The sequence below is a fragment of the Tachysurus vachellii genome, chromosome 14 (assembly GCF_030014155.1).
Source record: "Tachysurus vachellii isolate PV-2020 chromosome 14, HZAU_Pvac_v1, whole genome shotgun sequence".
In the NCBI taxonomy this organism is placed as follows: domain Eukaryota; kingdom Metazoa; phylum Chordata; class Actinopteri; order Siluriformes; family Bagridae; genus Tachysurus; species Tachysurus vachellii.
The window spans coordinates 16178335-16201847 of NC_083473.1; the positions used below are offsets into that span (position 1 = coordinate 16178335).

A 23513-nucleotide genomic window follows, 5' to 3' on the forward strand; every position below is an offset into this window, starting at 1 on the left:
TGTCTTTTTTCCCTTCTCTGTATTTTTTCCTCTTTTCAATCTCTGGCAGGACTATTACCAACAATCTGCCAAGTGTGCCTTTGCCTAAAGTTCCCAACCTGCCCCTCAATCTTCCTCAGATGCCCAGCTTCTCCACCCCCTCCTGGATTGGACCACTATGTGATAACACGTGTGTATGGGCCAGCTGGGCACCATCCAAATTTAATGGCCATGCCGGTGCTTATTATAGTTAATAGTAAATGCTTATTATATTAAGCGTTTTCACTTTTTGAACCTTTAGAACCACCCAAAAACAAATCAACTTAGTGCATCAGAGCAGACTATCTATCTATCTATCTATCTATCTATCTATCTATCTATCTATCTATCTATCTATCTATCTATCTATCTATCTTTCTATCTATCTATCTATATATATATATATATATATATGTACATACAGTATGTATGTCTGGTCGAGCAGCTGAGCACGTAAGCCTGGAGCTGTTGTACTTCTGATGTTGTACTTTGAGCTATGTTATTGTGATCTAGCAATCTACTGTAGCTGACCCAGATTTGTTATGTATTGAGCTGTGGTGTAACAGAGTATTTGTATTAGACATTTTCGATTTCCATTTAAGGTTCGTGACGTTTTTCTTAACTTGACTTTAGAATTACTTGCTTTCAACGAATTCATTTGCCAGATATTTAATGATAATAAACCTAAACCTTTTGTACTCCTTTGGATGCTGTTTGAGCTGTGAGGAATTGTTGGCTTACTTTACTCATTTGATTTTGAAGTGATAGCCATTAAGCCATCAGTTCTCCCTTTCTCTACGTCTTTCACCAGCACGGTTTACGAATGAAATTGAAAAGTGTCGATAGATTCCTTTTTGTATTTTGCCGTTTCTGTTTGGTATGCTCGTCTTGTAAATTCATGGAACGGAATTTGTTAATTGCAGAACTATTTAAGTCATCTTTGAGTCTCTCGGATTGCCTTGACAATAATGGTGACCGTGATGTTATAGTTAATATGGAACACTGTTGATCATCAAAAAAATCCTAATATGTAGATCATGTTCATTGTAAACAGGCTGGACTGCAAATGCACACCAGGTTTCAGGCCTGAAACAGTGTCTGTAGTGGGAGCAGTCCTGTGGGTGTGTGTCCAATGGGACTCTGTGGTTAGCTGGTTGTTAGAGGCAGTCAGAATGCCGTGTTCCCCCATAGGAGTGCTGCTCCTGGCGAGAAGCTCGTCCATTTGTTCATGCTGCCTCTTCCCCCGCTCTCACAGGCATGAGGGGGCGGCGCAGGCCCCCGAGGGAGCCCTCACACACTGTACCGCCGCTAATTAATCGAGTGGGAACTCATGCTCATCCTTTTTAATTGCACTGTGGACTTTGCCAAACTATTTTCCAGGACTGCCACTTGTGAAGGTAACAGTCTTTTAACAGCGAGAGGAGTGAGTGCCCTTTTTTTCCTTACTGCTGAGCGTTTTGCGCTGTACACTTGAATGCTGCTTGTGTCAGCCTCTCGTTGTGTTGTTGTGTTAACTGTGGTTGACACAGTGGTGTCAGTCCATCTGTCTGCCCTGCTGAGGCTGTCTTAAGCCTCTGGAAACCCAGAAGCATTTTCCAGCAGCTTTGAGCTGTATAGGCAAAGCTTTTTCGTTGTTGTCCTCTGATGAGTCACATAACATGACTAAATTGTTTTATTATAAAACATGATTTCTTTTAGCATGAATAGAATTTTTTTTAATGATGATGACAATATCACAAGAATAAACAATAGCGATAAACAAATAAACCTGGATTTAAGCAATTTACATAAGTGCCATGATAAGTGAATGATTTAACTCAAGCGTTCTTTTGAATTAGTTGCTAAGTTACCATGTTCTGTCTAAAGGTACGTGCTGCTAAAATTAGCTTAGACAAACCTACAGAAAACCAATTCTATTCAAATTATTGATGAACACTTCAAGTACTTGAAAGACATTTACTTGAAAAGCTGATTTCATTTAGCTGGAGTTTACAGGTTTTAAAAATTCAGTGGGGCTTGAAAATTTAGATGCCTTACATCAGATAAAAAGGCCGGAGAAAGCTGGTCCTATTCTATGCTTTATGTTTACAGTAATGGCTCAGCGACATCAGAGGACCTGTTCTGGAAGCTGGACGCTCTCCAGGTGTTTGTAATGGACCTGCACTGGCCAGAGCCGGAGTTTGCCAGACATCTGGAGCAGAGGCTGAAGCTCATGGCTAGTGATATGATGGAGGCCTGTGTCAAAAGGTCAAGGCTCATGTTAAAACATTTGCATTTTTTTTTTAAATGTACATCCCTGCATTTAAATTGATTGTAACAATATAAATTATCCAGTACAGTAGAGTTCCTTTTGCTTTTGCACTGGCCTTTTTGAATGTTTATGGCATTTGAAATGTAAGCGAAGTGCACACATAAATCCAATAATGTGAGGTGTGATATGAAGCTGTACCTCTTTTAATGCAGGACCAAAGCAGCTTTTGATATTAAGATGCAGAAGTCAAGTAAATCCACTGACTTCAGGGTGCCTTTGTCGGTCTGTACCATGTTCAACATTCTTATGGATGCTAAGAAGCAGTACTCTAAGCTTTGTATCCTCGACCAAGGCCAAGAGGTAAAACCATATCCATATTTAGTCCATCTTATATTTATATTTAAGTGCCGATGTTATAAATGATTATTAGTATATTAATCTTGTATTAAGTATATTTTTTTTGACATTTCGGGTATATGTATGTGTGTGTGAAAATATATATATATATATATATATATATATATATAGTCTAATTTTATATATATATTTATTTATTTATTTATTTTTAATTTTTTTTTTTTTCTAAATGATTTAAATTGATGATTTTGTTTCTAAATCAAAAACATTTTGTCTATCCATATAAAAAAAATCACAATACAGTGATGACTTACTCAAGGTCATTGAAGTGTGTGTAGTGTATGATTAACTGTAGCACAACTCTGATATACTCTGAAGTATATCCATCAAATCATAGAAAGAAGTACCATCTGGGTATACGCTTTTATTTATTTATTTATTTAGCTTTTTCTTTGATTGGTATGCGGTTTTTGGAAACAAAACCAGTAGATCATTGAGTGGAGAAAACCTCAACCTGGAAGACTCCTGAGTAAATGTAAAGATAGTAGCTGTTCAAGTTCAAGTTTTGCTTTATTGTCAAATCTTCCACATGTACAGTACATACATACAGAGAATTTGAAATTGCATTACTCTCAGTCCCAAGGTGCATACAGATAATATTAACAATAGAAAGTAAATAAAGCAGCGCAAGGCATATGGCAGATAAAGTGCAAATGAGCAGACCAATGCTGCACAACGTGACTGGTGCATGTCATCGTATGTTAGTGGGAGGGGGTAATGGAAGGACCAACTCATTTTCCATTTTTGTTGTTGAAGGTGTGTGTCTCAGAATAAATAAATAATATGTAAATTAAATAAAGATGCTTTCAAAATGAGATAAAGTCTAAAAAAATCTCCTCTAAAGATAAAGCCAATCTTTCAACCAGTGATTCTCACTTACTGTACTCCATCCTGATCCTGCATCTTTGTTTGTTATGGATTCAGTTCACTGATTAGTCCATCCTTCTTGTTGTATGCCATATTTTCAGTTGTTGTTGTGTTTTTTTTTTTTTTATTTATATCAGATCTTCTATTTTCTTTGTCTATTTTACACTCGCTTTTTTTAATCTTTTCATTTGTCCTGCTCATCATTGCATGAATCCAAGATGGACCAGCAGTGGGTGAGTTACGCAAGCACTCATGCTTAAAAATTGTTGTATTAAACTGCCTTGGAAAACAGTTCTATTCCATGATCATCTCTCAGTTCAGCTTTTATTGTAATACGTTTATCCAGTGCTCATTTCAACTCTTTTTATTAATACTTTGCTCTGTGACTTGCAAAGAATATAGAAATGTTGTAAAGATATAAATGTTCGATTATCATTCTATATTAAAATACTTGTGTTAATGTTACTGTTAACATTAATTAATGTTTCTGCTATCAAAAAGAGCATTTCTTAGAGCATTATGTTTCTTCCTTCTGAAATTTGTTCAACATTCAGCTGAATCTACATACAAGAGTTCAGAATTTTTTTCCTGGCTCATGTCATGTATGTGTGTCGCATGTGTTTGTAATATGTAGATAATAATTTTACTAGCATATATCTTTGCCTGTTCACGCTTCCATTGAAAGGGGTTGCTGTGTTTCAGAATGCAAGGTTACTCTTTAGAAACTGCTTTCTCCCTGAAGTGCCTCTTACTGGATCGCTCCCAGATAAATGTTTTCAAAAGAAATTATTGTTCTTTTGGTTTTCACACACAGCAAAGACCCCACAATTTAATCCCCTCTAATGCAAAAAGAGCCCTTGCAATTTGGCCCCCACTGTTGTATAAAAAGCAAACATGGAAGTGTTAATTGAGGTAAAAAGTCCTTAAGATTAGCCCATAATTCTGTTTATGGAAAAATTGCCATTTCATGTAGTGAAAAATAGTGAAAAGAAAATTAGGGCTGCCAATGGTGACCTCTCATCACCCTCAATTTGTCACCGATCTACGCTCTTTATTGATTGAAATTTTTAATTTGGGTGTTCTTTAGATGTGCTGTGAAAGGGCATTGTTGGCAGAGATGAACTCCTGCTTGCCTTGCATGCAGCAAAGGCATCTATTCAACGGAGCCGAATGGAGGCTCTCTTTCCCTTTCACACACACACACACACTCTCTCTCCCTCTGCCTCCCTCCTCTTTCTCTGTTCCTCTATCTCTCGTTTGCTCTTCCCTCAGAGTTCTTCCCTATCCTTCTTCCTATCTTTTTCAGCATCACCTTTTTTGAGCCAAAAACAAATGAATCAATATAACCAGATTAATAATGCAAGATTAATTGAAGTCAGATTGAGCTTTTGGGCACTGAAGCTGAATGAGACTTTTCGAGATACACCACTCTGCCGTTGTTGCGGCCTGCTTTAAGAAAAAAACGTATCCTTCAGATTCCTTTAGCCTAAACGAGGAAAGGAATTCCATTCAGTGGTATAATAGGGCCTATTAGCTGCTTAACTCAGCCATGGAAGATTTTCTACTCCATAGTATATGTTTCTGTGATTATGCAGTTTGTTCATTTACTGTGAGGTGAGATTAAAATTGCAGTTGCTCTTGATTGAGTGCAGGAACTTGTAATTGCAGTGACTGAAGTATTATACAGAATATAATTCATACTTTTTCTTTTCTTTTTTTTTTTTAGTTCAAAACTAATAATAAACGGATTCTTATTTGTGCGTGTATTTAAATATTTTACCTGTCTATCAGCAGTCAGTTCCTTTTTTTCAATTATTTGATTTTTGTTGTAAACTGTATTATAAACTGTATTTATATCTGTGCTGTAATCCATCACATTCTATTAACAAGTCATGTGTTATGTGAACATCTCCACAGCAACAGTACCATTCTAAAATTGATGTCCTGATCGATGAGGCATTTAAAGAAATGATCTCCTGCCTGGTTTCAAAGGTACTATTCGTTTCCTGATGGTTGGCTTTTGCTAGCTCTTCTGCTGGTCTTCACATGTACTGGTGAATGCCTCTGAGCCCTTCCATTTACACTGAATGAATATAAGAAGGTCTATGAATGATAGTTTTGGATTTTTCCGAAGCCTCTCACTGAGGAAGCTAGCAGCTCGATATCAGAGATGGTATTTTCATCCCAAGTTGCTATTACCCAATTTCTTATTTATCACATTCTTGTGGGCTGCTAAAAATTGTCATTATGTGGCATGTGTGCTGTTTAAATATTTTTTAATGTCTCGTCTTGTATTAAATTCCCTCTTTCTTTCTTCAATTGCAGTTTGCTGCTGTTTTAGACGGCGTGTTGTCCAAGCTTTCACGATATGATGAAGGAACATTTTTTTCTTCAATCCTTTCTTTTACTGTAAGTGTTTATTTTTCCTCTTTCGTCTGAGTGCCAAAAACTGAAATAGTTCCATTTAAAGACATACATGAAGTCAGTATAGTTTACGCATGCCTTCTTTTAAAGGTAAAAGCAGCAGCCAAGTACGTGGATGTCCCAGTAAGTGTTAGCTCAGAACTCTCAGTGCTTACTGTCTGCATGAAGCTTTGGTGTCTGCTGTGTGACTGTGTACAAAGTATTTTATTTAGCACATGCGGTGTTTTGTGCGTTCGCCAGTTTTGTAATCACTTGTAAGATGTGGAATCCAACTTTGCCGAGTGTTGCAGCCTAGCCTTCTGGCATGCCCTCTCTCAGTAAGAAAACCAACGGACGAGTATCAAGTGCTGTTTCAGTATCTCTTGCCATCATATGAGAAATATTTCCTATTTATTCATCAAATGGCAGTGCTAAATGTTGCAGAATTTTGCAATGAGCTATTGTAGTGCCAGGGTGCATCTGAGAGCTGGCTAAGTAATGCTAATTGGTAACCCATTTGGCTTGGATTTGGTTCGCAATCCAGAAAGTTGTCGACAGCGGGTTTCACAACAAGCAGCGAGAGGACTGTGTTCTCAGAGGTGGCAGGGAGGAAACAAACAGACAAGGAAATCTACACTGGTTTAATTTCTGGAAAATAAATGGCATGGAGAAGTAGTGCTTTGCTAGTAGATTAGCAATTTCTAGCTTTATTTTATTGTACATTCATAAGACAAGATATGTTGTTTTTAACAAGTGCATTAGTCCTAAAAATAAATAATATAAAAAAAAAAGCTAAATTGCCAAATCAAACAAGGCAGCGATGTTGTTGTCATGCTCCACTGATCAAATAAATCTTTCAGCCTGATAAACATGCGCTCTTGGCACCAGACACCTGTGGTGTGCAGTAGGCAAATCCCCCTCTTACAAGTTAAATGAGAATGTAAGGTCCACCTTGGGCTATTGTTTGGAGGCAACCCAGCACCTTGAAAGCCCATTTCACAGCTGTTCAGGAGCAGAGAGGGAGCCAGAGAGCCAGGCTCTGGTCTGGCCTTTGCCACTGAACATTTCTGGGCCCTTGTCACGAAAATTTAAGCTCTCCTGCTCTTTTGTGAAGACTGCCATTCAAGCAGTGGGGTATTCTGGCAAGGCAAGCCCTGCTGGTAGCTCAGCCAAACACACTGAGTCAGACATTCACACCCTCCAAAACACATGCTTTGATTAAAAGCTAACGCTCTCACATACACACTCCACCTTCAAACTATTTACCACAAACTTACTTGTAGATTCTCATACGAGGCATACAAACAGTTCACACATACTTCATCTCTCTCTCTCTCTCTCTCTCTCTCTCTCTCTCTCTCTCTCTCTCTCTCTCTCTCTCTCACTCTCTCTCTGTCTTTCAAACACACACACGCAGAATCACACTCTCGCACGCATTTATACACCTGCACCTGGGCAGTGAATGAGGCAGTGGCAGGAAGCCAGAACAGCCACTCTGTGTAATTACCATCTATTTTGTCTCTCCTTCTTTTTCTCGTCTGTTTCCCATCCCCGTCGCTTATCCCCTCAGCTTAACCAGTCATTAACCTGGCCTTAATCACACCATCCCATACCTCTGCATTGATTCAGTCACACACGCCCCGGCTTCCCAGCACCCTTGCTTGTTCCTAGCTGATCTCGTATTGTTCCCTACTGTGGCTCAAATGCTCCTGCGTCCTCTGATTGTCAGCTGTTTGGGATTCTGTGCTAGTGATGGCCAAGAAGGTTCGCTGACAGAATGTGTGTACTCATGTTTAAGCTTGTTAGAACCTTGATTTGTGTGTGTGTGTGTGTGTGTGTGTGTGTGTGTGTGTGTGTGTGTGTGTGTGAGATTACTTTGTTGCACTGTCAGAAAAAGCTCTGTCATGTGGCTGACTGGGATGATTGAGGTGACAGTGCACACAAACACAGACACACAAACACACACTAAGACTGCTGGACATGTTTTATGACTTAATCGCAATATAAACATGATAAAAATGGAGCAAGCAATGGGCTCAACACAAATGTATTAATGAGGATGATTTGGATGAGAAAATTCATTGCTTCTGGTCCAGAACGCTTGTTTGTGTGTGGCTGGGCCTCCTTTTAGTTATTTTATAGACACTTTGTTCTGTGGTCCCCTGTAGATCCTGGAGGTGGAGCTTTGTGAGCACGGGTGGGAATGCATCTCAAGGGAAAAACAATATTCAACACAATACCTACCATAGTTTTAAATATTCCTAATATTTACTAATATTTACATAAGTCATAAAACATGTTGATGTGCTTGTGGTTGCTGTACCCAGGTCTGTCGATGTACAAGTTTCCTAATTTTTTGGCCTTTGTGATCTTTTGCAGGTTAATGGGAGAAAAATCCATGATGTCATACCCCATGTAGTGAACATATAGTGAATAGGAAGCTATTAGCCTTGCTGTCTGCTATAATTATATATACATGCTTACTACCACTTACTTGATAAATAAACGTATGTATTTATATTGCTGTGTGTTAAAGGTCCCTGGGAAGAGTCAAAAAGCTTAAGTACAAGTGAAAGGATAACGTTAAATGATAAAGAAATGTATTATGTTTATAGAATGCTAATGTTTAAAGTCTCTTTGAAAGGATATCAGTCTTAATATTTTAATGTATTCAAATATAGCATTATTAATGTTGACATTGTCTGATGGCTTTGATAGTCTCCATCACTGTACTTTGTTCCTTATACGTGTTCCCTAAAGTAGCACATATTATTTGTGTCTGTGAGTTCACACACGTATCAAAATCAGAAAAAAATCTCTTTGTTTTGCGTGATTGATTGACACTGGAGTTAAATCGGAAATGTGTGCGTAATGTGCGCTCGGTATTTCAGACAAATCTTTGTGCGGTAAGCTCTTAATGTCATGCTGCTATGCTGGAATGAACACAGCAGCTGTCACATATCTGATCTGTCAGTAACTTGAGAAGCAGAGTGTCCATCAGATATGTTGTGTCTAGTTATCCCACCATTTCACCATTAAGAGCCAAAAGGGAATTTCCGCCTTGCTGTGGTGTAGCGTTCCTGTGTCCTCCACCATGGCGTAGGTGTAGACGAAGGAAGCATAGCGTGATAAGGAGCCGTGCTCTGCCTGCAGGTTGTCAGCCCCTGAGAAATGGGTGTGAAAGGTGTCAAAGCAATTACAGTAGTATTAGAGCATTTCCTTCACTTGTGCTCCCAGTGTGAATAGCAGTGTGTTTTTTTTTCTTTATTTGTTGCTCAGGTAAACTGAGAAGATTGTCTTGACAGCTTGTAGGCAATTTAGAGGCATATTAGTCTGTTATTGTTTTCCACCTGGTCACATAGAGAGTGTTGTTATGGATTTTATCATACTTTAACAGTAATTAATGTGCCTTCACTTTTACAATATATGCCTCCAGGGTCTTGAATATAAACTCAATAAACACTACTGACAGCCAATGACCTGCTGTAAACACGGCATAGGTAAATGCATTGGCAGATTTATTCCTGCATGCAAAGATGCCAGATATTTCTACCTTTAAAATAGTAAATCTTTTGTTTCACTACAGTTTCTTTTCTTCTGTCAAATCAATCTCATATGCATCATTTCTCTCTCTCTCTCTCTCTCTCTCTCTCTTTCTCTCTCTCAGAAACCTGGCATGGATCTTGCAGACACCTACATTACATTTGTGAGGCAAAACCAGGACATCCTCAGAGACCGTGTGAATGATGAGATGTACACAGAGAAAATCTTCGACGTAAGTGCCTCAGCAGACACAAACACACGCAGTGGTATCACTAGTGGGCGAAAGCAAGGTTAAGTACAGCGTCATTTACTTAACACTCTCTTATATTATGTCTTTTCCAGAGTATTATAGACCTGCATATTTACCGTATTGTTTGTTTAGTGCTGCTTACAGTTGCTACACAGATTTCTTTATTATGTAGAAGAATATCAAACAATAATTTTATTTCAAACGGATCTTTTCCCCATAATTTTCCTTAACAGCTACTCAAAAGAAGAATATTGACCTGAGGGCTGGTGAGGGACAAGTTTTCTTACTGAATATATCACTTCATTATTTTGTTTTATTCAGGCAGTTTTATAGAAGTTAGACAATAGACCCATAGACAATACACTGCATTTAAATGGCATTGTACTCAGGCTGTTTAAATAACAGATGAATTTTCTTTCTTATATGAAAGTACACTTTTATATATTTCTTTTTTTTTTTTTTTTTTGCATTAAAAACTGATTATTTAAATAACAGGTCATGTATAGATGGTCCTTCAAAACTTAAGAAGCCTTTCCAACTTACAAAGTCATAAGAAAAGAATAAAAATTAGAATAAAATTGTTATACTAAAAGTAGACTTACCTGTACATAAATGTGTTAGGGGCAAAATTCTGATATAAGGTGCTGTGTATAAAAGTCTATTTACAGTCATGTGCAATGCTGCTTTCTGTGACATGCAACAAGAGCTCACTTTTCATCTGACTGACATCCTTCTGTATATGCATGTTAAGCCATCTATCTTATAAACCTAAACAGCAGTTCTGGTGTACAGAAGCCTTTTAGACACTGATTTTGATCTTAACACCAGTGGCTGCATTTTCTTCCAACAGCATCTCTTTACACACCTCAGCAAAAAGGGTGGATTGTGAGTTGTCAAGCCCTTAAGCACTCTGTTAAATGACGGATTATGAGGCTTTGAGTCTAAATTCAGTGCATGCGTTAAGACGTTTTGTGGCTTGTTCCTTGACGATGAGTAAGGTTTAACTCACATTCTGCAAACGGTCAACTTCATAGCAACTTTGGGATCTATGCTTAACTTCTAACTACAACTACACAACAGCTTATTAGTTCACATTAGTCTGTCAACAGCATTCGCTGTTTCTTACAGTGTCTGTCGGTCTGTCAGTCTTTCCCTCTCTCCCTCTCCTGAGAACCCAGCTCCAGGCCTCTTTTTCTCTATGTTCTGTATAGAAAACAGTGAGTGAGAGGTGTAAGGAGGTTTGGAAAGTTTTTATTGGGAGAGGCAATGAGGCCTCACAAATAGCTCTCATCACTCTATTGTGACTATTTTCAGTGTCTGAAAACTCACACTTTTGACCTGTTTATACTGATGGGGAGAGTGTGTGTATATATGTGTGTGTGTGTTTTTGGTCTTTCAGTACTATATGTCCACAGATTGTCGAACAATCAGGAGACACACAGTTGTTTATATTGACATTTGAGGAGAAACACAAGATATAGACCCCCTCACACACACATACACACACAACAGGAAGGTCTCTGCAGTGTATGTGTAGATTGTGTTTGAAAACTTTGTGTGCAGGGCAAGATTGGAGAGATGCAGTGTTTGGGGCTTTTCTGTTTATTTGCGGGGCCTCTGCTGGGGTCGGAGAGCGGTGGTGAGGAGACAGGCACACAGAACGCTTAATGTGCCTCACACACACTCCTCGCGCTCCCTAATGCGCCTCACACACACCCAGTCATGCACATGGAGAGGAAGCTGACAGCAGGGTCTTGCTGTGTCGCCCAAAGACCCTTCCTCATCAAACAGGCTGTGAGAGAAAGAGTGCTGCTGAAGCGGTGCACATGCCTGTATTCTTGTTTCATTATGTGATCTTGTCTATTTTTACTAGTATGGATAGATTGGTATTCTGTACGAGTTCTGCTTTTGGCTGCATCACCGTGTTGGACTAAATGTGGGAAAATATATGGATATTAAAACCATTGTGTTTGTCTAAGATAAGATACTTTGTGTAAATCATGCTGTGCATGCCCTTGCAGGCAGCAGTAAATCAGCATTATTAAGAGTGTGATGAGGTCTGCATGGCAAGGGGCCAGAGTCTTCCGCTTGGTCACGGGTGCCACATATGCCCTTCACTGCCTCCTTAATGATAAAGACAAGAGGATACTTAAGTGTGTGATTACTGGCGCAGGAAGGAAATGTTCCCGTTAATGTGTTCGTGTCTGACTGCTAGTAATATGGAGAAATGCGGCTTGCTCTCCCTCACCTGCACAAATTAGTGTCACCTTGTTCCTATGTTTCTGTCTCCTAGCTAAGCACTTCAATTAGGGAGAGCTTCACTTTCTATTTTTCCTACATTCAATTAAGTGTAGGAGTTGGAATTGTTGATTACTTAAAGATGAATGTGACTGGTGTTCACAATCATGTACAGCAGACCTACTGTTGTGCACGTGAAAACAAAAATGAAGGTTTTATTTGTTACATTTTGACAGTCAGGAACATCACTACAATTATCCTTACAAATAAAGGATTTTCTTTAATGAAGAAAAAATAAAAATGTGTGTCTTTTAAGGTTATTAATTGTTATATAATTACCTTAATCAAGATATTGTCAATTTCTAATTATACCTTCATATGAACATGTGCATATTGCTGTGTATGTATTGGACCAGTTGCTGATTACATTGGATTATATTTCAGTGCTGAGATTGAAAAATAATCATTAATATGAAGTTTTTCACAGATCACACAGTACATAAAAAATCTGGGGGGAAAAATCTGTTTAATGCATATTTGATTCTAAATAACAAAAAAAAAAACATACAATCACTGACCATTTTAATAGGAACACCTGTACCCTGTTTTTCAACAAACAGCCAGTCATGTGGCAGAGGTGTTGTGTGTAACATGAAGTAGATACTGGTCAAAGGCTTCAATCAATGTTCACATCAAACATAGAATTAAGTGACTCTCAGAGACTTTAACTGTGGCATAGTCACAGACCACTGATCACCTGGGATTTTCACACTAAACAGTCTCTAGAGTTTAGATTGCTGAGAAGAAGAAAGCAGCAGATCTGTAGAGCCTGGCATCACTAACAAGCATGGCATCAATAACAAGCATGGCATCACTAACAAGCATGGCATCACTAACAAGCACTTCAGCCACATGACTGGCTGACAATAGCATGACTGCTCCTGCGCACAAGTGTTTAAGATTAAACTGAATGAATACTTTAGCTAAAGAAAAATATCTCTCAGAAGAGTAATCTTATGAGGATTAGCTGATATTGTCAATAAGTTAATAAGTACATATTATAATGACTGTAATATGACCTTTAACTACTTTTACTACTTTTATTTCTTCCTATAATTCAATATGAGCTAATTAGCTCTTTACAGCTATAAATCCATGTGATGTAAAAGAACCCCATTCATCATTAGATGAGCGTTTGATTAAAAGTCTTTTTGACATGTCAGAGTCTGTCATGTGCCGATGTTGTAGTGAATCTCCAGAGACCTAAAGAGGCATTCAGTCAACTAACAAAGCAGTGAGAATTCACTTTCTGACAACTTTGCGTACATCTCCAACCAATAAAACACTACTAGCTCAGGATCGAAATAATCATGTTGCTTATAATAAAATCCAATACATTCTTTTGCCTTTACAGTGTAAGTGTTGGCTGTATGAGACCTTCACCTTCACTATTAACCTGGAAATGTAGACTGAGCATAACTGGGTGATGTATTTGAAAGGAAGGGACAAAAGTGCCACATCACATTTATTCTACCGAGTGATCAAGAGTTTACATGCTGTGTGTGTGTGCGTGTGTGCGCGTGTGAGAGAGAGAGATTCAGAGCTTCAGAGCACTTGTTCTTCAATTTCTCCTGTTTTTATAATAAATGTTATTTTTATATTTTATAATGGCATAGAAATAATTAATAATAATAATTTACTGTTCTTGTACAAAAGAAAAAAAATAATTTGGTATTCTGTGTATTTCTTAAACAGTTTAAATCATATAGATTTTAATGGGCTTTAAATGCTATAGATTTTAATGGGATTTTAAGAATATTGTGACCAGTTTAATTGTGTAAAAAGCTTTAACAAGTTTACATAACTTGGAGTGTAATATAAAATGTTTTACCAGTGATTATGAATCACTAAATTATGGCATTATGGCAGTTATTGCATATGGCAATATTTATGTTTTACAGTTTGAAAGTTGTTTTTTGATATAAAGGTTTTTGAAAGTTTTTGCAATCAGTGTACTGTAAATGCAAACCTAAACCTAATCCAAACCTAATTATCTAATAATCCATTGCTTCACTTTATCAGAGGAGATAATGACCAGCCATAGCATTGATCTCTTCTCAAACACTAAGCCAAGGTTCTGCTTTTCTTTTTTCCGCATATTCATAGCAATGGTACAGCACTTCCATGAAGGCATTGTGTGTTTGGCTGACGGACAGACTGGATCTGCAGCTTCATGTCTATCAACTCAAAACCCTCATCAAGATAGTCAAGGTCAATTGTTTGCTTCAAGAATTTGCAAAGAACCAATATAAGCAACCTTGAAGAGTGTTAGAAGCTTTTGTATTTGTTTTGCAGAAGTCCTTCCGTGACTTCAGGCTGCAGGGTGTCCTAGACAGCACCTTGAACAGCAAGAACTACGAGACCGTCTATAACCGGCTCACTATAGAGGAGGCCACAGCCGCCGTGTCTGCGGGAGACGGACTGCAGGGCATCAGCATGAGAGACAGTGATGAAGAGGGTTAACTTCAGTCCTTCATCATCAGATTCATCACTTTGGATCTTGTTAGATGTTTATATAAATCATTTCACTGAGTGATGTCAATTTAAAGCTATTTATGTCCATGCTACAGCACCTCTGTCCAAGCATAACTATCTTGTTATTACTGTGTGCTTGTACAATGTACTTCGATAACCACCTCCTATATTTCATTTGATGTTCCATGGTTTGGTAAATGAATGTCCAACAAAGCTGGCTATGACTGTGAACACTAGAGGTGCTGCTGGTGATGACTACATGTAGGTAAAAACCTGAACACTACAGAAAAAAAAACTCTGTGGATTTCTCTTATCTTTGATACAACCTGGACCACAAGTTCTGATGTGCTTTACACTGTGGCATGAACATTGCACAAGCAGAAGCCTGAAACTAGAATAAAATGCGAGTGTTGTGCGATAAATATAACTGGTGACATTATTATGAACTTCGGTTTTTCAGAGTTGTGTTATTCGTGTATGTTTCTGTACTGTATGTTGTTACCTAGTTCTGTTTTGTCACATAATTGTAAGCAGAATGTGTGTGTGTGAGTGTGTGTGTGTGTGCGCGTATACAGTATGTGCGCATGAGTGTGTGTGTGCTAAATATTTCTATTGTATATTGTGCACCTGGGTTTGAACAGGTGTGTTTGAAATGTTAGAATTAAAAGTGTTTTTAATGTTAATATCGGGTGTCATTTATTTGAGACTAGTTTCAACACAAGTCCTTTTATTCCAGAACAAGGAAATGCGTCACTTAAAAAGCCACAAAAATCTTGTGGATTAAATCCCTACTAAAATAAGTATAAAACAAGAAATTTACTGTCAAATGTGTTAGATTTCTTTTTCATTGTAATAAAGTGCAATTGGGTTGGTTGAGATTTTAACTTCTCTTCCCAGTATTATGAAATAACCATGAATGGAGCAAAATGAATAAATATGAATATTTAACAGCTCTTTTCAGACCCTTATGAATGACTTTGGCAAATACAAATAAGTAATAAAAGAAATTTGAACTCGGAAAGCAAACAAATGACGTGAAAATAATAAAGCATAGAGGATTAGAGTAAGTGGTGTTTATCCCATGTCTGTAGATTCAAACTAGATAGATAGATAGATAGATAGATAGATAGATAGATAGATAGATAGATAGATAGATAGATAGATAGATAGCCAATTTGCATAATAGCTTGTAATCATTTAAAATTTATTTTAAATTTGACATGTATGTTATATTAGGTTCTAATGACTAATAATATGAGTTATACATCACGGTGTAATAAATGGATGTCTGGAAGAGCAGCTGATAGATGATGACAAGCCTCATATTAAGGCTGCATGGGTTTTAAAACGGACAGAACTGAGTGATTTAGCGCATGAAGCAATGCTGTGGAGTTGTGCTGCGTGTCCCTGCGTGTCTCTGTGTGTCCCTGCGTGTTTTTGCGTGTCTCTGTGTGTCCCTGCGTATCTCTGTGTGTTCCTGCGTATCTCTGTATGTCCCTGCGTGTCTCTGTGTGTCCCTGCGTGTCTCTGTTTGTCCCTGTGTGTCTGTCTAAGCTCTCAGGCTGGAGAAAAGAGCAGCCTGCGCCCTCCGCCTACCGCCCATCTGGCCGAGAAGCTCAAGCCTCGGGTCAGTTGTCCTCTACTGTACGAAATGTTGGCTCATCAGCATACAGGCCTAATGATCTGTTGCACAGGCTACAATTTCCTACAGAAAAGTCTTGAAACTAGCTTGAGGATGATGCTGAGTCCGTGCTCAGAAACCCAGCCAGCATTCCCACCAGCCTGCTGTTCGCTTCACTTCTACTATTTACTGAATAAGGTTTCGTTTCAGATTACAGATTTCTCGTTGCCCAACAAACGTGTTTTTCCTCTGAAGCGAAGAGAAGTTAAGCTTTTATTTCAAATAAAACTAAATGCATTAAAAATGTAGATCAGTAACTACAATTAAGATACAAATGTACAACAGTCGTCTCAGGCTAAAGTGTGGATTAATTGAATTAAAAGTGCTGGATGAATAAATGCGTGGGCTTCGGGATTAGAACCAAACAGCATTTGTTTGGTTACTTTTATTACTGCACTTTCTCCATTGAGACGTTTTTCGTTCAAGGTGTTTACGAGATACTGAAGATATTCTGAAGCCTAGTGCTACAGAATTATTGTATATCCAACAAACCAGCATCAATATAACCTGCTTTAGGTTTATGGTGGAAAAAGAATCGAATCTTTTTAACAACATATATCAAATGTAATATATTTTGACCTTATTACAGGCTACTTTCTGTATCATATAGGCATATCTTTGAATTTTTATTACAAATATATATGTGTGTGAGTCAAATTAATTTCTTATCTTTAATTATATGCATTGTATAAAATCAAAAAATAAATAAGAACAAAATAAGAAATGAATCCAATACATTAAAGCAATATTTATACACACACACGCACACAAACATATATATATGTTTGTGTGCGTGTGTGTTTAGTTAATTAGTTAGTTAGTTATATTATAACTACACGTGTGTTATGCTTGTCAGTAAATATTTTAATGAATCATCATTTATAGAGTTCGACCTGTGACTCGAAAATGTTTTTGTTGTTGTTGTGTGTGTGTGTGTGTATATATATATATATATATATATATATATATATATATATATATATATATATATATATATATATATATATATGCGTGTATATTTTGTTAATTAGCTGGTTACATTAGAAAAGTTTCTCTCTCTCTCTCTCTCTCGCTCTCTCTCTCTCTCTCTCTCTCTATATATATATATATATATATATATATATATATATATATATATATATATATATATATATAGTTAATTAGTTATGTTAGTTAATTATGTTAATTAGTTATGTTAGTTAATTAGTTATGTTAGTATATAGTTTATTAGTTATTAGTTATTACACGTGTGTTATGCTTGCCAGTAAATATTGTAATGATTCATCATTTATAAATTTCGACCTGTGGCTCAAAAATATGTTTTTTTGTTGTTGTTGTTTTTAAATGCAAACAAGGAGTTTTGTTTTATCCAGAAATCCAATTTAGAAAAATGGGGATTGACGCATGTTACAGCCCTAAAGACCTGCAGAACATGAAATGATTCTCAAGATTTTACTCTAGTGTTAAAAAGAGAGTTAAAGGTTACAAACAGCCTTAAAAGAGAATTTGTTCTGAAAGAGTTCGTCTAAGAGGAACGTTTAGGAAAGGATCTCTCTCTCTCTCTCTCTCTCTCTCTCTCTCTCTCTCTCTCTCTCTCTCTCTCTCTCTCTCTCTCTCTCTCTCTGAGGGACTGCTGATTAACTGAAAGCACTGTGTAAATTACAGGCTATCTGACACCCATCTGCCACCGCTTTAACAGCCTCATTAGACCCAGTAAAATGAGTGAAGCTGTAAAATTGCCTCCTTGAAAATGTAAACACCATTTTAAATTAATAGGACAATTATTGCTTTAACCAATGTAATAAATATTAGTTCGTATAAAATGCAGCATTAAATGCGGAAGGGCAAATAGATTTTTTTTTCTTTTATTCGTTTTATTTCAATTTCAGATGTATTTTTTTTTTAACATTTTGCATAATAGTAGAGATTTTTCGTTCTTAGCAGTTGGGTTTCATTTCTATTTCCTCGTGTAAAAAACTGCATATCTCTCTCTCTCTCTCTCTCTCTCTCTCTCTCTCTCTCTCTCTCTTAAATCTAGTCCATCGTTTTCAGTGATTAAAATAGTTTTAGATAGATTTTTTCTGATAACTCTCAGTGATAGTTAGTATCTCCGGATAAAACAAGGAGTGTTGCGTCAGGGAGGCATCCAGCGTGAAGCCTGAGCCAAATCACCAGGTGATCCGCTGTGGTGGAGCAGAGAGGAGAGCAGCCGAGAGAACATTACATGTTCTGATATATTTGTAATACACAATTTGCAGTTTGTAGAGGATGTGAATTAGAGTGTAATTGTTATTAATAATTATTTTTATTACAGACGGTTGTGTGATTTGCTCCTGACCTATAAGCCATTACACTGGTCATGTCTTGCGCTGAGATTTTTTTTTTTCATGCCAGACGCGCGCGTGATGTCAGAGCAGAAGCGCACGGGGAGCTTAGATTCGCCCAACGCTTTCCAGCTGAGCGCGACGCCTCCTGATAAAGAGCTGCAGTGAGGCGCGCGGAGAGTTTACTCACCCACAGCAGTGCATCACAAGTTCAAGGGGGAAGAGAGAGCAGGTGTTTGGATTGATAGAAACTAAATCGAGCTGTTACCTGCACTTTTTATTTGCTTTGTTTTTCCTTCTGTCGTCGGAGTTGTGCGTGTGGACATCGCGCCCTGTTAAGCAGGCCGGATAGACGTTATTTAGCGACGCTGATTGTGTGTGCGCGCGCGCGCGTGTGTGCGTGTGTGTGTGTTTGCGCGCGCGCGTGTCTGATCACCGGAGTGGCTGTGCGCTCAGTGGGCCGCCGCGTTCGATCATGTCCTCACTTTCGACTCAGTAAGAGGAATCAAACTTTATCCGCAACAAGTCGCGCCTGTGGGCACCTGATCCAGACGAGGCGCTCGTGTCCAGGGTGATGATGGAGAGCGCGGTTTACCCCCCGGCGAGGATTTTCGGCACCCCTTCACCAACTACGGCGGGAGGAAGTATGGTTACCAACTCTAAACCCCTGGCGTTCTCCATCGAGCGGATTATGGCCAGGACGCCGGAACCCAAGTCGATGCTGTCTCTCACGAACTCTGTGCAGCACAGTGCTGCGGGAAAGGCCGACACAAGGCCCTCACTCGCTGTGACTCCATCCCCGCTGCACTGCGTGCTACCCCTCATGCCGCTCACCTACGAGCCCGCGCACAAACTTCACAGAATAGAGTCGAGTCGCATCGAGCCGGAGTTTCCCTACAGCGCCGGCGAGCTTCTGAGCATCGGCGCCAACGCCAAGGGCGATCAGCGGGACGCAGCACCGGCGATTGGACAGTATAAACTTTTTCGGCCACGGGTACTTTCGCACTCATCCGTGCACACCGCCGCTGCCGCCGTGTGCTACGTGAACTGTGGGGAGAGCGCATGCGCGCCTCCGCCCGCCGCCCTGCTCAACCTGCACCCGGTGGCCTCGTACCTGTTGAACACCCCGTTACACACTCGCCACAAAAGCCTGCTGACGGAAAAAAGCAGAGGGGCGCACGGCCTGGACTCTTACCCCGGAGCGCTGGCGCTGAAGGAGCTCTCTCACTCTCAGCTGCAGCATTACATGAAGGAGGGCGCGCACATCCTCTCTGAGAAACTGTTCAAGAGCTCCGCCAAGTTACACTCTGCTTCTCCACCAGCCAAAGCTAAAGTGTTCACTTGTGAAGTGTGCGGCAAGGTAGGAATCAAAACACTATTATATTAATCTGGATTTTTCGATACATTCAAAATTGTTAAATTATATTTACACGGGATTTTTATTTGAGATACTTTTATATTTAAACATTATATTATATTATATTATATTATATTATATTATATTATATTATATTATATTATATTATATTACTATAATATATTATATTATATTACTATAATATAATATATTATATTATATTATATTGTATTATATTATATTATATTACTACATTATTTTAATATATTTAAAATATAAATAGTGTGTTTAAAGAGCTTATCGTTTCTTTTCAGACTGTCATAGTGTATGATTTTAGACAGATGTATAATTTAATATTATTTTCAGGTGTTCAACGCGCACTATAATTTAACCCGCCACATGCCCGTGCACACCGGAGCCAGACCGTTCGTGTGTAAAGTGTGCGGCAAAGGATTTCGTCAAGCAAGCACACTCTGTCGCCACAAAATTATTCATACTCAGGTAGCGCATTCAGATTTACTCTATTCATGTCCTTCTAAAATGCACTTTAATATTTACTCTATTCATTTCTTTCTAAAATGAATTATTATTATTATTATTATTATTATTATTATTATTATTATTATTATTATTGTTGTTGTTGTTGTTGTTGTTGTTATTATATTATTTATTGTTGTTTTCATATTTGTTGTTTTATGGTCCAATAATTCTTAGAGTTGGCACATTTTTTCAGTAATAAAGAAATTGGTAGATAATTTTGAAAACCAGACATTTTTGAAAAACATTTATTTATTATATACTGTTATTTATTTCATTTTTTTATTTTAAATTATTTCCTTCATCGGAGGTCCAGATAACTGTCAAATTGTCAATAACAGCTATTAATTATTGCCATCATGTCACATAAGATGTGATTTCATAACCTAAATCATTGAATTAGATTTTTTTTAATTCATCAAACACACACAAAAATAATGTATTGATATGAACTGCTTGGTTTGCAGGAAAAGCCGCATAAATGCCATCAGTGTGGGAAAGCGTTTAACCGGAGCTCCACTCTTAACACACACGCGCGCATCCACGCAGGATACAAACCATTTGTGTGTGAATTTTGTGGAAAGGGATTCCATCAAAAAGGTAATTAACACTATAATTTGCTCCTAACTTTGTGTTTTACTCTTTAAGATTTATTGTTTATAAAATTTTTAATTTGGCACGAATGAGAATGTGAGGGGAAAAAAGATGTTCTGTATAAAATGTATATAAAATGTTCAGTATTAGACATTACATTCCTAATTATTCACAAGCCACACAACTTCTATATTTATAATCACACCTCCGGTGTCACCCAAATGAGGATGAGGTTCCACTTTGAGTCCTTTGGTTCCTCTCAAGGTTTCTTCCTTTACCTTTCAAGGGAGTTTTTTCTCACCACAGTCACCTGAGTCGCCTCAGACTTGCTCATTGGGGATAAATGCAAACACATTTAAATACATCTAATATTAATCTTGAATTTTTGTATATTAATCTTTATATTATTCTTTATAAAAACCTTTTGTTCTATGTTTATGTTCTGTAAAGCTGCTGGGACAATATCAATTGTAAAAAGTGCTATACAAATAAAATTGAATTGAATTGAATTGAATTGAATTGAAATGAATTGAACTTCTCGCTCCCCCCTTTTTTAGGCAATTATAAAAATCATAAATTGACGCACAGCGGCGAGAAACAGTTCAAGTGCAATATCTGCAACAAAGCCTTCCACCAGGTTTACAACCTGACTTTCCACATGCACACGCACAACGACAAGAAACCCTTCACGTGTCCCACATGCGGCAAAGGCTTCTGCAGGAACTTCGACCTGAAGAAACACATAAGAAAACTACACGACGCTTCACCGGACCCGCTCTCACCAACAGAGCAGCGTGAAGCCCAGTGAACACTCTCCATAAGCTGGTTATTACACATGTAACAGCACATAACCAACATAAACAGTGTGTCAAAATAGACCATGCAGATTAGTGCGACAGTGTGCAGGTTTGCGGGTTTGACAGACTGGGACGTTCCGCAACCAAATGTTTGTTTGTTGGTTTGTTTGTTTTTGTTTGTTTGTTTGTTGTTGTTTTTTATTTTTATTTTTTTTTTACATTCGTTTGTGGAAATACAATTGTAACATTATTTTCACTCTCAGGGTATGTGTACTGCGTGCTATGGTTTATTACAGACCTTTATTGACTGCTTTATTATTTGTCGGAAATTCCTTTAACTTAAAGAGAGTGAGGTGAGTTCTAAGGGTAAGTAGGCTAATTTTCGTGATGGCTGTATATTTCTTCGTTGTGTACAATGTTACATATTTATAGTTTGCTGTTCTTTATCAGCCATGCTGTTGACGCTCATTTTGGTCAGATCGGTGTAAATTATGCAAGAGGTTTGTTGTATAGAATTATCACTGGCATCAGATTTCTCATCAAAACAGCAGATAAATCAGTATAAGGAGGGGGGAAATAAACAAAAAATTACGTTTTATGGCATTTCGTTCCAAACTTATTTCCTTTATTTCCAACTGCATGTTATTGTGCGTAATTTGCCTTTTCTCTGTAGTTTGTGTAGGAGTAATGAGACTGTGCCTAATGAGGAAATTAACACTCATTAGGAAATAGTCATGAACATTGTGCTTCATCTGGAGGAGGTGAGGCCATGTCCTAGCGTTCCCATTGGGTCTATATACACGCATATTAATTAATCTATGAATTTGGTAAGATTTCATACACACACACACACAAACGACTATGCAAATGTAAAGTTGGTCACAGATAAGGTATTGTTGTCTGGGGGAATGATCCTGTTATGGCATTGTGAGTCTCTAACATTATATATTGTTTAGCCTACTGACAATATCTTAGATATTTTTTTTATATATTATAATCGTTGTGATAACGACTTCTTTATCTCGTAAACAATCCCGTGCTTATTGCCATGGTTTATTATAAGGTATCCTGCAGTAAGGACGCCCCCTTGTGGACAATGCTACCCGCTCCACAACAGCACGTTCATTCTGCTCCAAAGTGACTTGAAGATTTAGTAGTGGAATTTTAGACGTATTTGTTAGTTATGTGCATTTCACAAAACTGGGTAAAATAGAAATGTTAAGTGTAAATGTTAATATAACACTAATATTATTCACATTCAGTCTTCAAAATCATTAGGGTTTATGAATTCTAGGATAGATCGTTAGAAAGAAAAACATTTAAAAAGCATCCACTTTATTGTGAACACTTCTACACCCTCACACCCCAATAAGGCAACCACGTGGCATTAGAGTAAGACATAAAAATCATTCAATTTCTCTCAACCGGAAGTGATTTGTAGATCATCCCCTTCGAGGTTCGTTGTGCTGTACAATTGCAATTTGAGATGATTTTATTTCTATACATCATTATGTGCAAACTAGAGGAATCTCAATATTCCCCATTTGCTGTGAACAATTAACTGAAGCTCTTGACCTGTGACTGACTCTATGACTCGCACCACATTTACACTTCTTTATACAGATGTATAACAGATATACAGATATCTACCTATATACTTATAGTTATACAGATATCTACCTATATACATATACCTACCTA

At 37.8% G+C, this 23513-nt stretch overlaps 2 protein-coding genes across 4 annotated transcripts in view; both read left to right on the forward strand.

Moving 5' to 3' along the window:
* Positions 1–15205, forward strand: part of cadps2 (Ca++-dependent secretion activator 2) — a 112839-nt gene extending 97634 nt beyond the window's left edge. The window contains exons 20-29 of one of the 3 annotated variants that reach the window (XM_060887565.1): positions 50–169; positions 2110–2265; positions 2482–2629; positions 3772–3786; positions 5471–5545; positions 5879–5962; positions 6068–6100; positions 9624–9731; positions 14154–14258; positions 14343–15205. In XM_060887565.1, the coding sequence (XP_060743548.1) occupies positions 50–169; positions 2110–2265; positions 2482–2629; positions 3772–3786; positions 5471–5545; positions 5879–5962; positions 6068–6100; positions 9624–9731; positions 14154–14258; positions 14343–14510 (1012 nt within the window). In that variant the 3' untranslated portion in view covers positions 14511–15205. The remainder of the gene's footprint in view (positions 1–49; positions 170–2109; positions 2266–2481; positions 2630–3771; positions 3787–5470; positions 5546–5878; positions 5963–6067; positions 6101–9623; positions 9732–14153; positions 14259–14342) is intronic. The other 2 variants (XM_060887563.1, XM_060887564.1) reach the window with 2 other exon arrangements.
* Positions 15206–19044: 3839 nt separating this feature from the next.
* On the forward strand, positions 19045–21823 carry fezf1 (FEZ family zinc finger 1). Its single transcript, XM_060886263.1, has 4 exons — positions 19045–19887; positions 20251–20385; positions 20889–21021; positions 21573–21823. The coding sequence occupies exons 1-4, from the start codon at positions 19102–19104 to the stop codon at positions 21821–21823; spliced, it is 1305 nt and encodes a 434-aa protein (XP_060742246.1). The 5' UTR covers positions 19045–19101.
* Positions 21824–23513: the final 1690 nt, after the last annotated feature.

What these genes read in the sequence shown, in the direction of transcription:
- fezf1 (XM_060886263.1), top strand. Translation starts at nt 19,102, where the DNA reads ATGATGGAGAGCGCGGTTTACCCCCCGGCGAGGATTTTCGGCACCCCT. An exon ending in ACAAAATTATTCATACTCAG is followed by an intron (nt 20,386 to 20,888) that starts GTAGCGCATTCA and finishes CTTGGTTTGCAG; the next exon opens with GAAAAGCCGCATAAATGCCA. An exon ending in AAAGGGATTCCATCAAAAAG is followed by an intron (nt 21,022 to 21,572) that starts GTAATTAACACT and finishes CCCCTTTTTTAG; the next exon opens with GCAATTATAAAAATCATAAA.